Below are 23,992 nucleotides of genomic sequence, written 5' to 3'. Positions count from 1 at the left end.
AGGTGGGCTCCCGTGGTGTGAAGGTGGGTCTGCACTGGCCGGAAGGCCCAGCACGGGCACCGGGAGGCCCAGCGTGGCCGCCGGAAGGCCCAAAAGAGAAGGAGGTGGAGAGTGGTGCCCTCCTCCCAGGACGATGGCGCCCCTGGGACGATGGCGCCACAGGCAAGTGCCTAGTTCGCCTTATGGTTGGACCGCCTCTGCACAGAAACACACATAATTCCAAATAGTATTTCGGGCTGGGTTGTAAATTTGGAACAGCTGCTACTATTTTTATGGAGTGCATTTGTGACACAGCATCAACAATGGGATTTTAGTGCTTAGTTGGTATTGTGTGCCTTGTAGTCATTTCTAACTTATGTTGAACCTAAGTTTAACATAACATGAAATTTTCTGGACCAGATTTCTTTTGAGGCAGTATACATTTCTCTGTCACCCAGTGGGTTTCCATGGCTGAAACCCTGGTCTCCAGAGTCATAGTCCAAGGCTGAGTCTGCTATATCACATTGTCCTTCAGGGCTAATCAATGGTATCTTCCTGAATGAAAGCACAAAAGGGCCCACACATCCCAAATTAAAGCTGTTTTAATAATGGAATCATTAAAAATAATCCCTAGCCTTCATCTCACCCTCCCTCCCTATCTATAGGCAAACTACTCCAATCTGCTTCCCATCTCAATGTTTTTGTCATAGCTGCTGAAGTCCTTTTTATTTATTTATTTAATACATTTATATCCCACCCTTCTCACCCCGAAGGGGACTCAGAGCGGCTTACAATTTAAATTTACATACAATACTATATTATTAGCATAGCACAATACTGGCAATAAATTACTATATTGTACTATATCAATATATTGTAATATTATTAGTAATATTACATGCAATATATAATATATAATTAGTTAATATTATTACATTGTATTATTAGTATTATATTGTATTACAAAATAATATTATTAATTGAACTATTAAAAGCCATCAAAATCATGTGAGATTTGCCTAGAATCACAGAATCATTGATTTGGAAGAGACCACATGGGCCATCTCATTTCCTGCCATGCAGGAAAAGCACAATCTAAGCACCCCTGACAGATGGCCACCCAGCCTCTGTTTAAAAGCCTCCAAGAAAGGAGCAAACTTTCCTTGGAAACCTATTACAACCAATTCCAGAACAAATAATGATAAGTTTGTCTATGGATGCAATGCATTCCCCTAGGACAATGGAAAGTGTGCCAGCCATGATTGTGAAATTACTCTGATCCCATGATTAGGTACTAACCTGTAGTTACAAACACAGCAAGCAGGCTGATTGTGAGAACCAGAATGCAAATGATCTTGCCTGGAAAGTATCTTGTCTGTATCTTGTATCTATATCTTGTAACCCTTGCCTCTCCTTTGATCCTCTACACATAACCCATCTACACAGTGTAGGCAGGCCATTTCTTGTCTCCTGGGCTTAGGATGCAATAAGATGCAATACTCAGAGCACTCTGGATGAGCATTCAGTACTTTTCCAGTTCCTTCCAGAAGACGATAAGTGATGTAACTGCATTTATCTATTATGCATTCTGCTACATAATGCATTTATGATGTACTAATATATAATGCAGGATGCTTAATGTAGCCTTCCATCCATGAGGATGTCATGATAGCAGCGAATAGAACATCAAGTGGGTACATCAAGGATTTCTAATCAGAATGAGCTCAATCACTGTTTGAATATTGAAAGGTAGAGCTTAAATGGTCAAAACGTTGGGACCAGAATGGATATTCATCTTTCAAAGCATGTGTAAGTCAAAGGCAGGTTTAGGGGGCAAGATTATAGAAGTTGACATGACATCTGGAAAAGTCAAACATTGTTCCATGGAGAGGAGAAAATGCTAGTGTTGCCTCAAGGAAAAGCTTTCCTTGGCTGCTGCCGTCATAATGTTCCCATCCAGGTATTCAAAAAGAACAGAAGCGGTATCATGTCATGGAGAAGGGAGGCAGATCAGTCCTTTTAAATTCTCCCAGGATGGACTAAGTTCTTGTCTTTCACCACTCTACTCAGAGAAGGGGATAGTTCCTTTTTTTTATTATCCTTAGGACATAGTACATAAGTATGATGCTTGTGGATAAGTCAACTCAGGTTTTGAATTGCAATTTTTGACTTAAATTTCTAGACTTATACAAGATAAGAGTATCTACAGTAAGCTACTGAAAAACAAAAATATATAGAAAAATGATTTTACTTCAAAGCAATGAATATCCCTCCAGTATCTTGGTTCAAAGTGCTAGGGAATGGAAAGAATCCATATAAATATATAATGTTTTCCTAGTTTAGGTCTAGCCCCCGATGGCATAGTGGGTTAAAGACTTGTGACTTGAAGGTTGGGTTTTATTTCTCACATTTATATCCCGCCCTTCTCACCCGAAGGGACTCAGTGTGGCTTACAACAGTGGCAACAATTAGATGCCCATACAAACCAATATAAAACAGCACATAAAACAATTAAAACTATTAAAATACATTATGAATTAAAAATATACATTTCAAACATAAAATCAGATCCATTCTTCCTCATGCTTTGTCCATAGTTCAGTCTGTGTCATCTTCACCATTTATTGATTAAAAGCCTGGGTACACAGCCATGCTTTTAGGGCTTTTCTGAAGCCCAACAGGGTTGGAATTTGACACATCTGTCTTGGGAGGGTGTTCCACAGCCGGGTTGCTGACCTGAAGGCTGCCAGGTTCGAATCCAACCCGGGGAGATGAACTCCCTCTATCAGCTCCAGCTCCATGCGGGGACCTCCCACAAGGATGGTAAAAACATAAAAAAAAAATCCGGGCGTCCCCTGGGCAACGTCCTTGCAGATGGCCAATTCTCTCACACCAGAAAAAAAAGTGTAGGTATAAGGAGCAATCAAGCTAGACTCTAAGACATGTCTTCTTTTCTCTAAACTGTTCATTAAATACCTGTTTAATAGAAAGCTAAGCACTTGTAACATTATGCTATAAAGCTATCGATCCAAAGACCATTTCCTTACGTAATTTTTTTTTTAAAAATGATTGATACTTTTGGCCAGTGACCTCATTGTGCGTGTCCAATAAACATTCTTTTCCAATGTACTTCTCCCCCTGAGAAGGATGGAAGCAGAGATCCATGCTTAGAATGTGTTGTGTTGTACATTGGGCAGAGTGAACATGATCCAAATCGGGCCTCTGATCTTTCAGGAAGGAGGTCTGAGGTTCAACTGCAAAGCGTGTAGAGGACCAATACAGAACCAATGTGCAACACAGAACCAATGGGCTTTAGCACAGCTGGTAAATCACCAGCAGTAATAGATCTACCAACCAAAAGGTGGCCAGTTCGAAGCCCAGTTGGGGTGAGCACCCGACTGTCAAGCTCAGCTCATTGTTTACCCAAGCAGTTTGAAAACAGCTTAGAGCTGTAAGTAGAGCAATTACTGTATATACTCGAGTATAAGCTTAGTTTTTCAGCCCTTTTTAAAAGACTGAAAAAGCCCCCCTTGGCTTCACCCTCGGGTGAAGGTTCTGGTTGACATATTTGGGTCAGCTTATACTTGAGAATACAGTAGAGTCTCACATCCAACATAAACGGGCCGGCAGAACGTTGGATAAGCAAATATGTTGGATAATAAGGAGGGATTAAGGAAAAGCCTATTAAAAATCATATTAGGTTATGATTTTACAAATTAAGCACCAAAACATCATGTTATGCAACAAATTTGACAGAAAAAGTAGTTCAATATGAAATAATGCTATGTAGTAACTACTGTATTTACAAATTTAGTACCAAAATATCACTATTTATTGAAAACATAGACTACAAAAATGCGTTGGATAATCCAGAACATTGGATAAGCGAGTGTTGGATAAGTGAGACTCTGCTGTATATGGTACATTTATTATTTTTCTCTATAATTATTTATATTATTACATTTATTATTTTTCTCAATTATTGTTGCTACTATTATATTTATTTTACTCTATTATTATTATTATTATTATTATTATTATTACATTTATTATTTCAATCTGATATTATTATTATATTATTTTTACTCTATTTATTACTACATGTATTATTTTCCTGTAATAATAATAATAATAATAATAATTATTATTATTATTATTATTATTACATGTATTATTTTACTCTATTATTATTAAAAGGATACATACATTGGAGAAGATGAGAATAATGATTTGATCAGAGTTGGACAGTCTTATCTTAAATTTGAGCTTTATGTAAATATTCAAAAACATTTAAACTACTGATGCCTCAATTAATGTAATTTTATTGGTATCTGTTTTTATTTCTGATATTTCCCACCCTTGGCTTATACTGGAGTCAATGTTTTCCCAGTTTTTTTGTGGTAAAATTAGGTGCCTCGGCTTATATTTGGGTTGGCTTATACTCGAGTATATACGGTAGGTACTGCTAATAAACGGGTGAGGTATTTACAACACCATAAAAGACTAAAGGCCAGAAATGCCAAGGACCAAAAAGGAAGAAGGAAGTCCTGATGGCTCTTTGTCATAGAGAATGGAGCAACAGCACCCCCTGTGGCTGAATCTGAGCACAGCCTCCAAGGCACTGAAGCTGAACTTCGACAACATACCTCCTATCTGTCTGTCTAAAACTGCATTGAATATTTGCTGTGTGTGTGTGTATTGTGATCCGCACTGAGTCCCCCTGGGAAGATAGGCCGGAATATAAATAAAGTGTGTGTGCCTCCCATCGTTCATTGCAATAGTGCAACAAAATGTCAGTTGCACATGTTTAGCAGTGATCCACATAAGTTGCACTACTGTAATATCCAGCATGAGGATGGTATAATGCAAGTGGGATTTAACTCCAGTGATGATTACTTACGCTATGTAAGTCTTAGCGCTGATGTCATTTTCCATTATCAGCAAATTTAAATCAAAGTGGTGATCCTTTGCTAACCATTCAGTAGCTTTTCTTCTAAGAAATTTTATGTACCCAATGTTTTCCATCTGCTGAGATCTGAACACTTTGTCAAAACATTCCCTTGTGCAAATATTCATTAACATAAATATCAAACACCCATAGGCAATAGCAATCATTGACATTCTTTATTTTTTTATCATTCCAGAACATCATTGGATATGTGTACATTAACATGGTCTATTCAATAGGAGTGCAAAAAAATGCAGCACATAGAATTTGTTGTAGAGCAAAAATCATAATAGTTACCCTGATCACACTGTATACAAATATTTATCTGTTGCGCAGATGCATAATATGTGAATTGTTAACTGTATTTTCCAGATAACTCCAATAATTGGACTGAAATGCATTTAATTTGGCCATGCAGATAATATGCTGCACTGAAGAAGTTACAGAAATCAGTTGGCCAGTAATGAGAAATGGTTCAGAAGATTTTGAAGCATTTGGCAGCATTACGCACTGGATAATGGTTGTATATTATTCAGATTATTTCATATGCACTGAATATAGTTGTTTTAGGCTAATGGTTCTGAATCTGACATGATCCAATTGTCAGCCACATCTTGGACTCACAGCTATATAAGCTCTTGAATGTCTTTTGTGTTTACTTTAAAGTTGGTTTAAGAAGGGAAAGGTCCATCTTAGGTCAATAATTGACTCATGAGGAAGAATTCGGATTTGTGGGTCAAGATCAAATATAAAATACAAAACTAAAAAGCAAGGAGGGAGCTTCTTTCCAGCACATAAACCTAATGCTTTATAACATTTCTATGAAAAGCCCTTATGCGAGCCAGATCCATTTTGTCTCAGAAAAGAGTGGCTGTCCCCTTTCTGTGTCTCAGTTGGCATGATCAAAGTGGGAGCGTCCAAGGCAAACATTACTTGCCTCTTCATTCACTCCTAGGATTATAAGATCTCAGAATCTGATCCCTTTTCTCTGGCTCTGAGTTGCTGGAGTGAAATAGGGCAAGAACAGTGCATTGGAAATTGCATACAGATTCTACTGTGTATCCCATTGTAGTAGGCAGTGCTGCTTGTAGTTGATTTCTGTAGATTTTTTGGTTCAAAGAAGGCTGTAAACTGTTCTTTCGATTACTAGACTCCTATGTGCTGTTAAAAGCAGTGCCTCACAAAGGTGATAAAACAACTGAGTTGTTTTCCTGTATAATGTGGAACTTGGAAAACTTTCTTAGGGTTGGCTTTTGTTCTCCTCCTCCTCTGCATCATCATCATCATCATCATTGTTATCGTCATCATCATGTGCTCTGAGCATCATGACGTTACCAAGGCCCACCTCTTCTGACATCAACAAAGGCATCTCTAGACCATGGGTTTTGGCTCTGATATATCAGGACGTGGGATGCTCCTGTCCAGCAACTCTACTCACATCACAGCTAGAAAATGAGCTCATAGTAGGTAATAAATGGAGTCATTGGTGGCTCAGCTGAGCTGCTGAACTTGCTGACCAAAAGGTCGCCTGTTCAAATTTGAGGAGCGGTGTGAGCTCCTGTTATTAGCCCCAGCTTCTGCCAATCTAGCAGTTTGAAAACATGCAAATGTGAGTAGATCAATTGGTACTGCACCAGCAGAATGGTAATGGTTCTCTATGCAGTCATTGTCTATGGACAATGCTGGCTCTTTGGTTTAGAAATGGAGATGATCACCAACCCTCAGAGTGGACACAACTGGACTTAATGTCAGGGGAAAACCTTTACCCTTAGTAGGAAATAAATGCTACTGCAGGGAGCAAGCATGGTGTTGCCAAATTGAAAAATGGAGAAGACCTCGGGCTGTATAAAAGAGGAAAATTCAGCACATATTGCTTGTCATACAACTAGGTAACAAGTAATACCTTCTGGAATGTCTGCTTCCATGCAGCCATTGACAGCATTGGACTACAACTCTGAATACCCAGGTTTGAATCCCCACTCAGCCATGGAAACCCCCCTGGGAAGCTTGGGCAAGTTACAATCTCTCTGCCTTAGAGGAAGGCAAAAGCAAACCTCCCCTGAACACATCTTGCCAAGAACACTTCGAGGTGATGATAAGATGGCTTGAAGGCACACATAACTCAGGGCCCTTCCACACATCATATCAAGGCAGCTAACCCATAATATCTGCTTTGAACTGGATTATCCGAATCCACACTGCAATATTCAATGTGGATTTTATACAGCTGTGTGGAAGGGGCCTCAAACAGTAATGTTGCAAGAGGTGTTGCTGGATTTGGTTTCTCATTATTTTAGGAGTCTGACCTTTCTGGGAAACAGAAGGCGGTTGAGGACAGGAGGAAGAGGAGAAGGAAAAGCAGAAGCACCTGGCCCAGACTCTCCCGTTGAGACCCAATGTGTGGTAGCAAACAAAATGAACTTGGCAGAGGGCCATGTCAAAATACCAGAACTAACAACAGCTGGGATGTTGCATAAGCATGAAAACTTCCAGTACATGGGCTTCGACTACTATCTGGTAAAAGTCCTGCTACAGACATCCTGTTTGGAGTCTTTTGTTGTGTTTTGGTCTTGTGATTGGTTTATGACTTATGGATAGTTTTACAGCTCTGTTTAAGGTGATGACTGGGATTATTACTAACAACTCTTGACCTTGGACTGCAAAAAGCCTAACCTATCTTCCATTCTCTTGACTAATATTCCTGACTACCAATGACGATCTCGGATTTCTTAGACTACAGAGTCCACAGTTTATCCAACTTAACTCCACAATAATTAAAACTGAGGGAAACAAAGCATCCTTCCAGTATATGTACTTTTCTCTTGATAGCATCACTGTACAAAAAAAAAGGTATGCATTTATGCATAATCCCAGCAAAAGCTCAGAATCCTTTGCTACCGAGGAGCTTCGAGTCAGATAAGTAACTCCCAGTACCAACATCCCATTGCTGAGAACTGGTGGTTGCTTGAAGGAGTGGCAATGTCACATACAAGAGTGCATCTATCCTGTAGAATTAATGTAATTTGATGCTTTAGCTACCATGCCTCAGTGCTATGGAATCTTGGGAGTTGTAGTTTAGTGAGGCACCAGCATTCTCTAAGGCTAATGGCAGCATAGGGACTTACTTTGCACAAAGTGTTTGAGGGTGTGTGTGTGCAGAAAACATTTTTGTGTTGCTGATTTCTGTGAAAAAAGACCCTCCCTTTTTTGCAGAATAAGTCCTGAACTACAAATATTATCCTCCTCAGAGTTTCCCAACATTCAAAGAACAATTGTCATCCTTAAACATACAGACAAAGAATGAGAGCGGGGGGCGGGGAGCAGTGATTGGAAAAGAATTAAACAAACAATTTCTCAAACAATAGCCCCATAAGGACAGGGAAGAGGAGTCCAAAAATAGTTGAAATGTTGGTGGTGGCCCCACTAGTACAGCGGGCCTTATGAACTATGCTGATCCCTGAAAAAGACATGGTGCTCTGCTCTGCTTCATAACAGATAACTTCATTTCCACAGCCCTTCATGATGACGTTTGAGCTAATAGTTCCTGAAAAGAAAACAAGAAGGAAGGAAATGGGTTAATCCAGATGGGAAAAGAAGAACAGTTGTCTGCAGAATGAAGCAGGACTACTCAAAGTAGTGGCCTGTAGATCCATGTTGGTCTACAAGCCTTTTGCTAATAAAGTAAGAATATGTCAGAATTCTATATGCACACTTAGGTACTTAACTACCCCAGATGCAAAACTATGTAATGTCACATAGTCCAATCTTTCCCTCTCCATAACTCTTCTTTACTGGGCATTACCTTAGCAGACAGAAGGAGGACCATTCTGCTAGTGACTGGAGCATGAGCGGATGGTGTTTTGACCCCACTAATGTTCTGCCAACCTGTAAAGCTTGCAAGGAATTGCTACAAAGGTCCTGCTTTAGATCTGAATAGCAAACGGGAGGTCCTGTTCCTGATCTGGATAGCAGGAGGAAGCTGGAAACATCACCTAACCTATCTCTTGCATGTGAAGTAAATCGGTGGGAAAATTATGAATTTGGTGACAGGGCCGTAATTGTAACAATATAGGGACTATGAATCTATAAGTCTGAATATGGATGACAGATGGCACCCGCTCCTGCCACATCGAAGTGTGGGGAACTGTGGTACCAAGAATCTTCCAATGTTTCTTAGAGATGTCATATCAGGGATGGGAATTGGTCACCCTCCAGAGATTATGGGACAGCAGCCTTAGCTAACATATCTTATAGCAAGGAGTAGTGGGTGTTGGAGGACAAAAGTTGTCAAGATACTTTCTAGTCCTGCATTGTTGATTCAAGGGTTTGCATTTCTCTTGGTGGACACATGTAGATGAACTTATATCTGGGTATGTGGAAATGCTCAAGATGTGGACAACAAGTTTAGTTTGACTGGGCTTTAAACCCCATCTTCACTTCTCCATGGTAATTTCCATTATTTTGTACATTTTCAAGAGGTTAAAGTGCCTTGTCTAAAGTAGCATTAGACATGTGTGTGTGTAGGGGCATTTTGAAGAAAAAAATTAACATCTTTGGGGAATGGTTGGTGGAGGGTTATAGCCCTCCAAGGTTTTCTGGGTATTTTACATAGACCTCAGCTCAACTAGGGTAGTATGCCTTATTGTTACACAAACAGAATCAGATGGATTAAGGTACATATTAATTCACCTTTCAGCAATTGATCTACTGCAATCTACTGTAGTTGGAATCTGCCAATAGTAGTCCAGCTAGAAGTATTTTGGACTTACTATTGGATCCCAGGCAACACTAGAACATGGCTTCTGACCACTTTTCTGAGATTGTATCTCGTTTAACGTATTATGCATGTATGAATCCTTACCTACGGAGGTAACCCCAGACAGCTCGAAGCAACGGTTTTCATTCCCAGTACATTTAATGATCTCTTCCTTACACTCAGATTCCAAAGCATGGCAAGCTGGACATGAGACCCCATTCAAAGTGGTGTTTCTGGGTGGCACTGTAAGACATGGGAATCACACAAGATTTGGAATGGAAAAGGAACAGTGTTGCAAAGGTGATTGAGGAAAAAAACTTATATATATCATGTACTTCTTGGTAACACTAAGCTGTTTTGTCCCATGCTGATAATATACTGGACATACTGTCTTTAAACCCACCTATTTAATTCAGCCTGTGCCAGCGGTTTTGCTTATATGCCTGGAAATTACAGGGAAAGAGTATGTGAAAAAATGGGATTAAATGATGGCCTGTCCACTTGGCTTGAGTGAAAAGGAATTGGTACACAGAGCTGTGGCCCAATTAGGACTAGTTCTATTTCTGATTCTCACAGCTTCATTCAGAAACAGGAGAGAGTTAGAAACCTCCAGCTGAATAGATCTCCTTTGCCCAATGCAGCTGCTAGCTAGTAAAGTAGATTCAAGAGGGCATTTATGACCATGACAACAGTGCCACAACTCTAACTATGCACATTTTGTGAATATAGAACAGTTAAAGTTATGTGGCCTCAAGTTATAAATCCATGGCTAGTGCTACAACATAGAATAGATAAAAGTTTTCCCTGACGTTAAGTCTAGTTGTGACCATCTCTGGGGGTTGATGCTCATCTCCATTTCTAAGCCGAAGAACCGGCGTTGTCCATAGACACCTCCAAGGTCATGTGGCCGGCATGACTGCATGGAACACCGTTACCTTCCCACTGGAGTGGTACCTATTGATCTACTCACATTTGTATGTTTTCAAACTGCTAGGTTGGCAGGAGCTGGGGCCAACAGCTGGTGCTCATTCCGCTCCCGGGATTTGAACCTGGGATCTTTTGGTCTGCAAGTTCAGCAGCTCAGCGCTTTAACACACTGTGCCACCAGGGACCCCCACAATATAGAATGTCAACCTAAAAATACAAGAAGTTTCAAAAAGATTTGAAATTGCTGTGTATCTGAAACCATGAACCACCCATAAATGAAATCCTTACCCCTTGAAAGAGTGGAACATAGAGTTGCAAATGATTGCAACTTGATGCCTCTCCCAGAACAGAAATCACCCCTATAACCTCGGTTGTTTGCAAGATGGTGACCCTCAACATAAGTCATTTTGTGTTCTGTTCTGTCAAATCACTGAGACTAGGAGATATTTGGAAGCTGGAAAAGGCATCTAGCAATAATCAAACTCCATAACCTATTCTTTCAGTTGGTAAGAGTTTCCTCGATAGGCAGTTCGTCGTTGCAGATATTTAGCAATTTCAAATTGGGTCCATCCTTTGGAAAAACTTTGTAGGTAACTCAGCAAGTTGGAGAAGAGTTCAAGGGAAGTCTATAAATGATCAAGGACAAGCCTACACTGGTTGGTAAAGAGTTTAAATGGTCTAGACTGACCTGGGAATCAGCCATATATACACTCCAAACCAGCTGAAGAGATGGGTTGGAGTGTTTATGGTCCAGCTATGCAAGGTCGCATCAGTGCCCCAGATAGCTGCTTTACACTCTGTGTTGTCATTGCCATTACCAGAGGCCTGCAGAACTGAACTGTAGGCACCCTGAAATGTCCTCAGAGTTTATTATTATTATTATTATTATTATTATTATTATTATTATTATTATTATTATTATTATTATATTACCTCTCTCTGCGGCTCGAGGCAGAATACAACATCATTAAAACAATAGATAAAACACTATTAAAATACATACAATAAAGTACAGAGTTAAAATACAAGTTAAAATCCACTGATGAAATGCAGATTAAAATTTACAACTTAAAATTGGTCAGGTAGGCCTGCTGAAAAGGATGGGTCTTTAATTGTGTCTTTAATTATGGCACACCGGGTTAAACCGCTGAGCTGCTGAACTTGTGGGCCAAAAGGTCAGTGGTTCGAATCCGGGGAGTAGACTGAGCTCCTGCTGTTAGCCTCAGCTTCTGCCAACCTAGCAGTTCAAAAATATGCAAATGTGAATAGATCAATAGGCACCACTCCAGTGGGAAGGTAACAGTGCTCCATGCAGTCATGCCGGCCACATGACCTTGGAGATGTCTACAGAAAACGGCGACTCTTTGGCTTAGAAATGGAGATGAGCAACATCCACCAAAGTTGGACCAACTAGACTTAATGTCAGGGGAATACCTTTACCTTTACCTAAATTTCAACAGCTGATCTAGCTTCTGAAGCTCTTCTGGCAGGTCATCATCATCATCATCATTTAATTACTTATTAATCGCCCTCCATCCAAGATGCTCTAGGCGATTTACAAGATAAAATTGTAAAGGATAAAAATACATACATACAAATATTGATAAAATTAACATAGATTAAAAGCTCTAGTAAAGAGCCAGGTCTTGAGTGCTAGGGTAAAAGGCCCTAACTCATTGCATGATCTTTCCACAAACAGCCAGGAGCTCATATAAAGCCACAACTATTTGGCAGTGGTGACAGCAGCAACATGGGCACAAACCGTCTCCTGACCTCTCTGCTGATGTGCTTAAGGAAAAGGAGATGGTGGCCAAGGGAGACCCAATTGTGTTGCCCACACTGCTCCAAAGCTGTGAGTTTACGCCTACATTTCAGGCAAACTCCAGAGCATCCCCCAACTATTTCCAATGTGTAGCTAAATCAAATTTATCTAGTTTAATGTGCAAAAATTGCCAAAAGTTGAGAAATTTCCTGCGGGCAGCCAGAAACGAACACAGGATAAGTTCTATCTTTTGCTCTGCAATCTGTTCCGCAATTCTGACTGATACTATTTAGAAATCTGACCACCCAGTAAACAATAATAAAAGTGCTGATTCTGCACGTAATATTGAGGTTCAGGGCAAGCTATTTCAAGGGTAAAGTTCAGCTGAGGGTGTGAAGAAAGGATAATGAAGCCTTGTGCTCTTGTTTATTTTTTGCTTGCCTCAGCAGGAATATGCTCAGTTGAAGAAATTCCAGTTTTAACTCCCACTGTATACTTAAGAATGTACACCATACAGGGGTTTGTAGAACATACTCAAAAAGCTATCCTGTATGCTACATGGATGACTGCTCCCTAGACCTCAGATAGATAGGACAAGGCAGGACAAGAAAAGTAGTTGTTGATTTATAAAAATAAAATTAGAACAAGTCTTATCCTTGGAACCAGGCCTAGAAGACTGTATAATTTTTATACTGGGGAATAAAAAGATGAAGATGAGAGCCAATGTGATTATAATGTAGTTGTTTAAGGGTTGGATTAGGGATGCATCTACACTGTAGAATCAATGCCGTTTGACACCACGTTAACTTTTTTTTCGTGTCAGGAGCAACTTGAGAAATTGCAAGTTTCAACCATTAACTACAACGGTTCAATGAAATGGAATCCTGGGAGTTGTAGTTTGATGAGGCACCAGCACTCTTTGGGAAAGAAGGCTAAAGACCTTGTGAAACTACAGCTCCTAGTGTTCCCTAGCACTGAGCCATGGCAGGTAAAGCGGTGTCTAACTCAATTAATTCTATACTGTAGATCCCTCCTTGGACTCCAGACACTAGGGTTACAATTCTGATTTCACCATGGAAATCCTGGCTTGGGTATGGAATCATATCATCACAGCCTAAGAGGGGGGCATGGGCAAGTCTCCTCTAAAGAAATCCTGTCAAGAAAAAACCATGAGAAGTTAACTTTAGGGTTGGAAATGGCTTGAAGGCACACAATGACAACAGTGGTGAAGACATGGGGAAATGTCTAAGAGGAAGAGGGGTGGAATAGGAATCACTTACAAGGCGGTGGTGACTTTTTGCAGTCATCCCCGGTGCAGCACATTGTGTCAGTTCTGCTGATTCCTGCTTTGCCCATGTTGAGAGAAGAAATGCCTAGGGTACACAGTTTGGATTGGATACAAGTCTTCATGACACCAGTTTGCCCTGGAAGAGTCAAAAAGCAGACAAGACAGTTGATGCAGATGAAATAGTCTTTGTACAGCATGAACAGTCCCTGAAGTACACCACTTACAACTATGTGCATTTGGCGAGCAGCTTGCTGATGGCTGCTCTCGGAGAATGGAATTCCTTTTCATGGGGAAATCAATTAGCCCCCTCCCCCCCAAATCTTCTTCGAATGGCTGAGAAAATGTTTTTCGGCCCTTTAGCACTGTTATTTTTATAATGGCTCAAATCAAGGGAAAGCTTCATGAGGATCAGAGCCGGACCTAGGTATTTTTCAAGTGTAGGCGAACAGAATTTTGCCCCCCCCCCAAAAAAAAACCAATCACTGGATAAGCAAAAATGTTGGATAATAAGGAGGGATTAAGGAAAAGCCTATTAAACATCAAATTACATTAAGATTTTACAAATTAAGCACCAAAACATCATGTTTTACAACAAATCAACAGCAGAAGCAGTGTCGACTGTGCCCCCGTATATTTGGCGCCCGAAGCGACCGCTTAATTTGCCTCATTGTTGGACCGGCTCTGATGAGGATCACCACTCCTCTTAACATTTCCCCAGCAACCGCAAGAGTATCCATCTGGGTAGCTAAACCAGGAAAGCCCAAATGGATGTCCCCCCATGAGGGTCTTCCTCCATGGGTAAACCAAGACTGGGCAACTTGGAAGTCCCTGAACAGACTGAGAAGCGGAGTGGGCAGATCAAAAGACAATCTGGCAAAATGGCACTACCGAGAAGAATCTTCCGCCTTGTACGACTGTGGAGCAGAACAGACAACTCCGCATCTCTATGCTTGTCCGCAAGAATTGTTTGAGGCTAAGACAATGCAATCACTGTTGCCCATTTTTAGTCAAAAGATATTTAGCCACTTGTGCTCCTTCTAATTTTATGAACTTTATAGTAATTTATGCAATGTTTTTGATACTAAATAAATAACTGGCTATAAGTGCACATAATTCAAGATGATGTGTGTACATCTTGTTTTATGGATAAGACATAAGGGGAAGCATCCATAAAAAAACCTCCCTAGTCAAATGGGTATGAAACCATGTGAGTTGCTTCTAAAGCCGTTCAATGGCCAAGGGAAGGGAAAACAGAGAAAACCAATCTGCAGGATTGCCTCCCATTCCTGTTGCAATTCTGGAGAGAAATAGCAACTTTTAAAATATGGGAATTCAGTGTCTTTCTCTGTATTGCAGAACTGACCAGGCAACCCATGTTTGTACCAATCCAAACACACTGCTGTCCATGAGCATCTTCAAACCCCTTTGCTTGCCATTCTTGGGGTTCCTGATATTTAAACCAGGTAGCCATTCAAATGGAAGATGCCATTGTTACCAGATGGGTCTTGAAATACAGGATTGGATGGGGACAGTTGAGCTTGTCCCCCAGTTGATTTTGTCCATTGATCCATGGAGCCCTTCTTCTATAGACTATATATGTTGATAAGGTCTATGTTTATGCATTGTTTATTTTATGTTCGGCATGTGTAGTGCTTCTGTGAGCCGCCCTGAGTTCCTTCAGGGAGATGGTGGAGGGGTATAATTATTATTAGACAGCACTTAATCTCGTGTAACCTCAATTAAGACTCTTTTTTAAAATGCTTCATTGTGACTGAAGTCCTGCACCTTTGTCCCATCTGTCATAGGCGGTGAAGAGCCAAAACTGTTGCTTACTATTAGGGAAGGGATAAAGAGGGGTGAGACCTCATGGGCCATCCATTCCAACCCCGTGCCAAGAAGCAGGAAAATCACATTCAAAGCACTCCCAACAGATGGCCATCCAACCTCTGCTTAAAAGCCTCCAAAGAAGGAGCCTCCACCACACTCCGGGGCAGAGAGTTCCAGTGGCAAACAAATGGTTAAGAAACAGAAATTACATAATACAAGAGCACAAACATCACCCCCCAACCCAACCAAGTAAACAATAAACAAACACATTGCATAAACTCATTGCATAAATCATATGAAAGTAAGTATAAGAAATAACAACATTTATTATTACCATTGAAAATCTCTGGGCCTCTTCTGCATTCTTCTGCAGTGGTAGCAGTTTTAAGAAAAAATTCACTTCCCCGCCCTGTTTCCAGAAGCGATTTTATCATGCGATTGCAAATTCGCTCAGTAGCAAAACGACAAACATGTGACTCTTGAGAAATCAACTTAAGTATTAGAATTGCACAATTCAGTTTTCAAAAAGGGGCATTGTGAACAAGGGGCACCGCATGTGTTGGGGTTAGTTTCCTTTGAGCTGGTGTGCAAAGTTGGAAGTGCAACCAGCTTTTTGAAAGCATCTTCTGAAAGAATGTACAAGACAAGAAAGAGGAGCTTTCCAAGCATGTTCCTGCTCTCTACAAGGACGGATTTACAATGCCAGGAAATGCTTTTAGCACCTCGTAGGATCATACTGGGGAAAGGGAGGTAGAAGAATGAGCTTATGAATGGCACACATTTTTCAATCTTCTTTTTTTCTCACTCTAGACCAGCCACAACCGTTGTCTGTCTGAAGAATCCTCTGTCCTCTCCCCATTGATAAGCAATGGAGATGCTACCCCACTCACTGGGGGCTAAGCAGCTGCAGGAAGGATAGAATGAGGCACAGAAGGCTAAAATATCACTCCTTTTACCTTATCCAAAAAGAGGGCATGTAAAACCACACTTCGACACACATATTTCACTAACAGGATCTTCCCACCCCGCAAATGTTTCGAAAGGAAGTTCTTCTCAGAACACAATTTCCAAATATATGTTCTGGTCAAACCTAACAGGGAGGGGTTCAAAATGCAGCTTCCTGCCATGTAGCTATCCAAAATGTGGCACTCTTCAATAAAAAAAAAAGACAACAACAAACATAAGCATTCAAAGCACAAGTCTTAACTGTAAGTATAAAGACCCAAACATTAGGTGGTCAAATATATTAGTCTGGCTTTCTCCCATGTTTACCTTTTTTAAACATCAGGTTGTTTACATCTCAAATTAGATGGCATGTTATAGTTCTTGAAAACTATTACCAAAACTGAGTTGCAATGAAATTCTTACTCATCCCCTCCTTCAACTCTTTCCCACTTACCCATGGTGTCCATAGATATGATGCCGCAGGAATCTTTCTCAGGGGTGCATGTTATTTTATTCCCATGACAATTCCTCCCCAAAGCCATGCATTCTTCGCATTCCAAAGACGCTCCTAAAAACAGGAAAAGCAACAGCAATACCACTTATTGATTACTTCTATATATTACAATCAAAACTTACAGACACAGAATACACACACATAATTTTCAAACCTCTCCCTAAGATTCTTCCTTCTCATCCTGAGGACCAGAGAAGTAGACCGGGCTGTGGCGCAGGCTGGTGAGCAGCCTGCTGCAATACATCACTCTGACCATGAGGTCATGAGTTCGAGGCCAGCCTGTGGCGGGGTGAGCACCCGTCAATTAAAAAATAAAAAATAGCCCCTGCTCGTTGCTGACCTAGCAACTCGAAAGATAGTTGCATCTATCAAGTAGGAAATAAGGTACCACTTATAAAGTGGGGAGGCAATTTTAACTAATTTACGACATTGGAATGAGGAAGTGTCATCACAGTGGATGATGAAGCAACTGCTCCCCCCCCCTTTGGCCAGAATTGAACATCCCCTCAGAAGAAGGTTAAATTGCCTCTGCATCTGTCTCTGTCTCGGTTCTATGTGTATATGGGCATTGAATGTTTGCCCTATATGTATATAATGTGATCCACCCTGAGTCCCCTTTGGGGTGAGAAGGGCGGAATATAAATACTGTAAATAAATAAATAAATAAATAAGTAAATAAATAAATAGACCCAAGTCCTGAAAAATCTGGAAATCTGGCATGCCCTACTTCTACTTCTAGGGGTTCATACAGAGACTTCAAGGGAAGGAATCAGAGTGATGCTTCATCTTCAAGTACTTCCGGAGATGAGACGACCGGAGCCACCACTAACAGTCATGAAAACCAATGTAGAATTCAGGAGAAATCCATCACATATTATCGTTAATGCATAGGTCTATTAGTACAGGATCTTAGGATCTGGCTACCAAGGTCCCATCTACACAGCCATATAATCCAGTTTCTGAATCCATATTATCTGCTTTGAACTGGATCACATGGCACTTCAAATCAGATAATCTGTGATCAAATATTGGATTATATGGCAGTGTAGATCCAGCATATAGTAATTGTCAATGTACATCTTACAAAATAAGGATCCTAAGGAAGCTGCCTTTTGGGTCAGAAGAATATTGTGGCTCAAATATACTCAAGAGATATCACTTTACACAATTCTTTCAAAGTTTATAGCAAGGGTTGCAATTTCAATCTTCCCGGACTCAATTACAGTTCAATCCCACTTCCACAACTATGCAACTGTTGATGTCCTTGTGTTGTTATTCTCACTCTCTGAGGATGCCTGAGGAAATGGATTGACACCCGCCCAAGCTCATGCAAAAAACAAAACAAAATAGCTAACCCTTGAAGTTGCTGAAAGCCTATGTGGTGAGGTCTTTAGGCTCTATGTTATCAGGAGCTCAATGTATATTACTGCCAAATGTTCAACGTTACCACTTCATCACACAAGGGTTTTTTGACCCCTGGCCACGTAGCCTGCCTTGCCTCATTGATGGCCAAAGTGGTGAGGAACCATTTCAAGACGCTTCTTTACCAACAACAAAAGGTAAATCGAGTTTTGGGTAGCTCCATCAGTTTTGGCCCTTTCCCCCGTCTGATAGGGAAAGGGGCAGTTCCATAACACGCAAGACCAGCCAAGCAAGCAGGGAAACAAATGTGAAATGGAGTTCTATTTTGGCTCAGTTATGGATGAAATCCCCCATGGGTGCTGCCCTAGTTTTCATTTTCCAGTTTCCCTCCTTCCTCTTTTCGTTTTCTTTGAGCTTAGATGTCAGTCACCCACACTCTCCTACTAATTAATTCAATTGCTAAACATAATGCAATGTTATTCACCACTGAAGCAACCTACAAGGAAAAGTACAATCATAGCAGAATAAACAGAATTAATATGCAAGCACCTTCCATTTTGCCAGTAATTGTTGGTGAAATGGGGTGGGGGGATCAATATGATGAGTTCCCTAAACCCATAAATGTGGAGGGCTGGCTGTACTTAAAAGTCTTACTACAAATAATCAAAGATACTACACAACAAAAATACAATTATCATTGGGGCCGGGCTGTGGCACAGGCTGGTTAGCAGCCAGCTGCAATAAATCACTCTGACCAAGAGGTCATGAGTTCGAGGCCAGCCCCTGTCGGGGTGAGCAGCTGACAAAAATAAAATATAGCCCCTGCTCGTTGCTGACCCAAGCAACCCCAAAGATAGTTGCATCTATCAAATAGGAAATTTAGGTACCACTTATATGTGGGGAGGCTAATTTACGACACCATAAAAATCATCCAGCCACTGTTGGAATGAGGAAGTTGCCGTCACAGTGGATGCTGAAGCAGCTGCTCCCCCTGTGGCCAGAATCAAGTATACCCTCTGGAAGCTGGAGAAAGTTTAAATTGCCTCTGCGTCTGTCTCTGTTGTATGTTTATATGGCATTGACTGTTTGCCTTATATGTGTACAATGTGATCCGTCCTGAGTCCTCTTTGGGGTGAGAAGGGTGGAATATAAATACTGTAAATAAATAATAATAATAAAACGAGGTGGGAGGGAACACATATTTTTCAATTTCTCAGTTGCCCAGTTGCTCTACTTGTACTATGTCTATGATATAAGCATATACCTCTATTCAGGACCATAGCCAGAAAAAATGGGGAGGGGGTGAAACTTTTTGTTTAGTGAATCATTAAGAATAGTTTATAATAATTTAGAAATCAGGCTTCATTGATAAACTTCAGTGGACACTCAAGCAGATAAACTTCATTGGATATTCATGGGGATTTGGTTAAGCAATTTAAATTCATGAGTAAACCAGGTTTTTTAAGCTTGAAAATTTGTGTGGGGGGGGTTTGAGGCTACAACCCCCTCCCCCCGGCTATAGTGCTGTCTCTATTGTATAGTAACTGCTATTTTTTTAATCTTAACACTGAAAATCTCCTCCAATCGTTATCTATTTCCAGGCGTTGTCCTCATCTAGCCCTTTTGCCATCTGTCAGGCACCTGGTTGCTCTGCCACCACACCCTTTAGCTGATGGTGCAGTTATTTGACTCTATGGATGTCATGGACTAACACAGACACACATAAATGGACCAGACAGCAAATCAAGCCTGAACTTTCCCTAGAATCATAGAATCATAGAATAGTAGAGTTGGAAGAGACCTCATGGGCCATCCAGTCCAACCCCCTGCTAAGAAGCAGGAAATCGCACTCAAAGCACCCCCGACAGATGGCCATCCAGCCTCTGCTTAAAAGCCTCCAAAGAAGGAGCCTCCACCACAGTCTGGGGGAGAAAGTTCCACTGTCGAACAGCTCTCACAGTGAGGAAGTTCTTCCTGATGTTCAAGTGGAATCTCCTTTCCTGTAGTTTGAAGCCATTGTTCCGTGTCCTAGTCTGCAGGGCAGCAGAAAACAAGCTTGCTCCCTCCTCCCTATGACTTCCCTTCATGTATTTATACATGGCTCTTCTCAGCCTTCTCTTCTGCAGGCTAAACATGCCCAGCTCTCCAAGCCGCTCCTCATAGGGCTTGTTCTCCAGACCCTGTCAGCCAACAAGCTGAGACAATCATGAAACAAATGATTCATTAGAAGAGATGACAATGCTAAGTAAAAGTGAAGATAGTCGGAAAAGAGAAAGATCATAACACTGGTGGATGGACTCCACCGAGGAAGCCACCGCCCTGATTTTGCAAGACCTGAACAGGGCAGTTAAGCACAGGATGCCACAAAGTCACCATAAGTTGAAGTGAACATGACAGCAAATAGGAACTACAGTAGAGTCTCACTTATCCAACATTCGCTTATCCAACGTTCTGGATTATCCAACACATTATTGTAGTCAATGTTTTCAATACATCATGATATTTTGGTGCTAAATTCGTAAATACAGTAATTACTATGTAGCATTACTGCGTATTGAACTACTTTTTCTGTCAAATTTGTTGTATAACATGATGTTTTGGTGCTTAATTTGTAAAATCATAACCTAATTTGATGTTTAATAGGCTTCTCCTTAATCTCTCCTTGTTATCCAACATATTCGCTTATTCAGCGTTCTGTCAGCCCGTTTCTGTTGGATAAGTGAGACTTTACTGTATATTCCTAAACTGGTGCCAGGCTTTGTTTTTCCTCCTCTGTTTCAACTCATGTTCTTTTCCGTCTTCTCTGTTCCATTTTAACCATGAGGACAGAGCCTCTCTCATTCTCATTAGAGTATGCACTGATCCCAAAATTCAGTTTGAATCCTGAGTGGTGCATTTCAGGAAGTTTAAAGAGTGAAATCTGTTACCTTCCACATTACTGGGGCAGTGATTCCTCTTTGTGTAATAGGGCACATCTACACTGTAGAAGTAATGCAGTTTGACACCACTTTAGCTACCATGGCTCCGTGCTATGAAATACTGGGATTTGCAGAAAGCTAAAGACCAAGGAAACTGCCATTCTTGTGATCCTATAGCATAGATCCACGTCAGGTAAAGTGGTATCTAACTGAATTAAAAATACATTAATACTTCAGTAAATTGGACTGACAACTTGTTTTTTTCCATTGGAGCTTCTCTCAGAAAGATTATTATGATCTACCAGTCATCTCACCCTGAGTAAATAGAAATTATTCAGCAGCTAAGCTTCACCAATCATCACACTTCACAGAACACAACAATGTTCTTCATAGCACACCCATCCAACCAATGATGCCAAAATACAGTTTATATGTAAATCTTTATGCATTCATTTCCAAGGGATACAGCATGCACTGATAACTATAGAAAATGAAATGACTAGAAAAGGATGTTGACAGTATTTGTAATAAGGGATCATGAAAATTGGGAGTTTCGGGAATCTCTCCCAGCCTCTCCTACTCACCCAAAGCTATGCAAGTGGCAAGGAGACAGGTGGCAAGGGAGAGGGGCATCATTCCAGAAGACATCGGGGAGCTGGACCACAGCCGCCTCGCCAGCCTTGAACAGAGCAATGTTTCTGGCTCCTGATGCTGTTGAGATGTTTTTGGAAGAAGAGGGGGAAGGTCCTAGTTAGCGATCTTCCCGAAATGGGAGGAGACATCAAAGCAAGCCTGTGCACTTGGCAAAGCAGAGTTGCATTCACTCAGAAATTTTAAAAAAGGAAAAGGCAGAAAAGGCCCCCCCCCTCCAAAAATGGAAGGAAGCAGCCACAAGAGTCTAAAAGAGGCCAGCCATTTACTTCTCAGAACACACTTCCTAGGACATTTCCTGCAACTAGTGCCAGTTGGGCAACAAACACCTAATGAAAACATTTGGCAATTTTTCTCTCCCTCCTTAGTGCAAATATAATCCTATTTTTGCGGGGATGGGGTTGCATGAGTGGCATGAATTATTATTGTTGTTGTTGCAGGGACCCCTGGTAGCACAGAGTGTTAAAGCACTGAGCTGCTGAACTTGCGGACCAAAAGGTCCCAGGTTCAAATCCCGGGAGCGGAATGAGCACCCGCTGTTAGCCCCAGCTCCTGCCAACCTAGCAGTTCAAAAAGATGCAAATGTAGTAGATCAATAGGTACCGCTCCGGCGGGAAGGTAACGGCGCTCCATGCAGTCATGCCGGCCACATGACTTTGGAGGTGTCTACGGACAATGCCGGCTCTTCGGCTTAGAAATGGAGATGAGCACCAATCCACAGAGTCGGTCACAAATGGACTTAACGTCAGGGGAAAACCTTTACCTTTACCTGTTGTTGTTGTTGTTGTTATTCTATCCTGCCCCATCTCCCCAAAAGGACTCGGGGTGGCTCACAACAAGAATAAAACACAATAAACAATATATACAACTGGGTTGCTGTGAGTTTGAGCTTTCAGGGCTCTATGGCCATGTTCCAGAAGCATTCTCTCCTGATGTTTCGCCCACATCTATGGCAGGCATCCTCAGAGGTTGTGAGGTCTGTTGGAAACTAGTCAAGTGTGGTTTATATATCTGTGGAATGTCCAGAGTGGGAGAAATAACTCTTTGTCTATTTATGGCAGGTGTGAATAAAGAACAACACTCAAAAACAGGGGAATTCCAGACAAGAAACCATCAGGGCCAGCTAATCACCTCCCAACAAAGGATTCCCCCATGCAGAAAGCAGCCAGACCTTGAAGTCTGGCGATTCAATGCTAATTAAGGTGTCCAATTGCAACATTCACACTTACCTCAACAGACAAGAGTTGTTTTTACCACCCTGAACATTCCACAGATATATAAACCTCACTTGCCTAGTTTCCAATGGACCTCACAACCTCTGAAGATGCCTGCCATAGATGTGGGCGAAACATCAGGAGAGAATGCTTCTGGAATATGGCCATATAGCCCTGAAAACTCACAGCAACCCAATAATAATAATCTTCATTTTTATCCTGTCCCATATTCCCGAAAGGACACAGGGCGGCTCAGAACAAGAGTAAAACACAATAAACAATATATACAACGTAAATGACAAGTTAATAAACAAAACAAATAAACAAAACAGACAATTAAACCATCAATGGTAAAAACATTGAACACATTGAAAACATGAAATCAGACATGGCAGTTTATGGCTAAAACTGAAGGAGACATGGCTCACTGATAAGAGGTATGGAAAAGCAATCAACATACTTCATAGAACCAAAAGTTGGTAGGGCCACCCAGTCCAAATTCCAGGCCATACAGGAACACCCAATCAAAGCCCTCCTGACAGATGGCTATCCAGCCTTGCTTAAAAATCTCCAGAGAAAGAGATGCCAGTTCACACTGAAGCAGTATATTCCATTACCAAACAGCTCTGACCGTCAGTAAGTTCTTCCTAATGTTTTGGTGAGATCTTGTTTTTTCCTGCAATTTAAATCCAATGCTGTGTCTTAGTCTCTAGAGCAGCAGAAAACAGGTTTTCCCCTCCCATCGGGTGACATCTTTTCAGATATTTAACCATGGCTAGCATGTCCCCTTTCAGTCTTTCCCCCTAATATAAACAAAACCAGTTCCCTGAGCTGCTCCTCAGAGGAGTTGGCTTCCAAACCTTGGATCGTTTTGGCTGCCCTTCTCTGGATACATTCCCGC

General features: G+C 41.1%; 1 protein-coding gene across 1 annotated transcript; it reads right to left on the bottom strand.

Annotated features, from left to right (window-relative positions):
* Positions 1-5,088: 5,088 nt before the first annotated feature.
* On the bottom strand, positions 5,089-22,040 carry LOC100553977 (phospholipase A2 inhibitor and Ly6/PLAUR domain-containing protein). Its single transcript, XM_003222827.3, has 5 exons — positions 21,811-22,040; positions 16,887-17,000; positions 13,653-13,796; positions 9,789-9,926; positions 5,089-8,471 (listed from the first exon to the last, which is right to left on the bottom strand). The coding sequence occupies exons 1-5, from the start codon at positions 21,872-21,874 to the stop codon at positions 8,266-8,268; spliced, it is 666 nt and encodes a 221-aa protein (XP_003222875.1). The 5' UTR covers positions 21,875-22,040; the 3' UTR covers positions 5,089-8,265.
* Positions 22,041-23,992: the final 1,952 nt, after the last annotated feature.

The sequence above is a fragment of the Anolis carolinensis genome, unplaced genomic scaffold (assembly GCF_035594765.1).
Source record: "Anolis carolinensis isolate JA03-04 unplaced genomic scaffold, rAnoCar3.1.pri scaffold_10, whole genome shotgun sequence".
NCBI classification, from domain to species: domain Eukaryota; kingdom Metazoa; phylum Chordata; class Lepidosauria; order Squamata; family Dactyloidae; genus Anolis; species Anolis carolinensis.
Note: the sequence above shows the minus strand (reverse complement) of the source record. Positions and strands in the feature narration are given on the sequence as shown.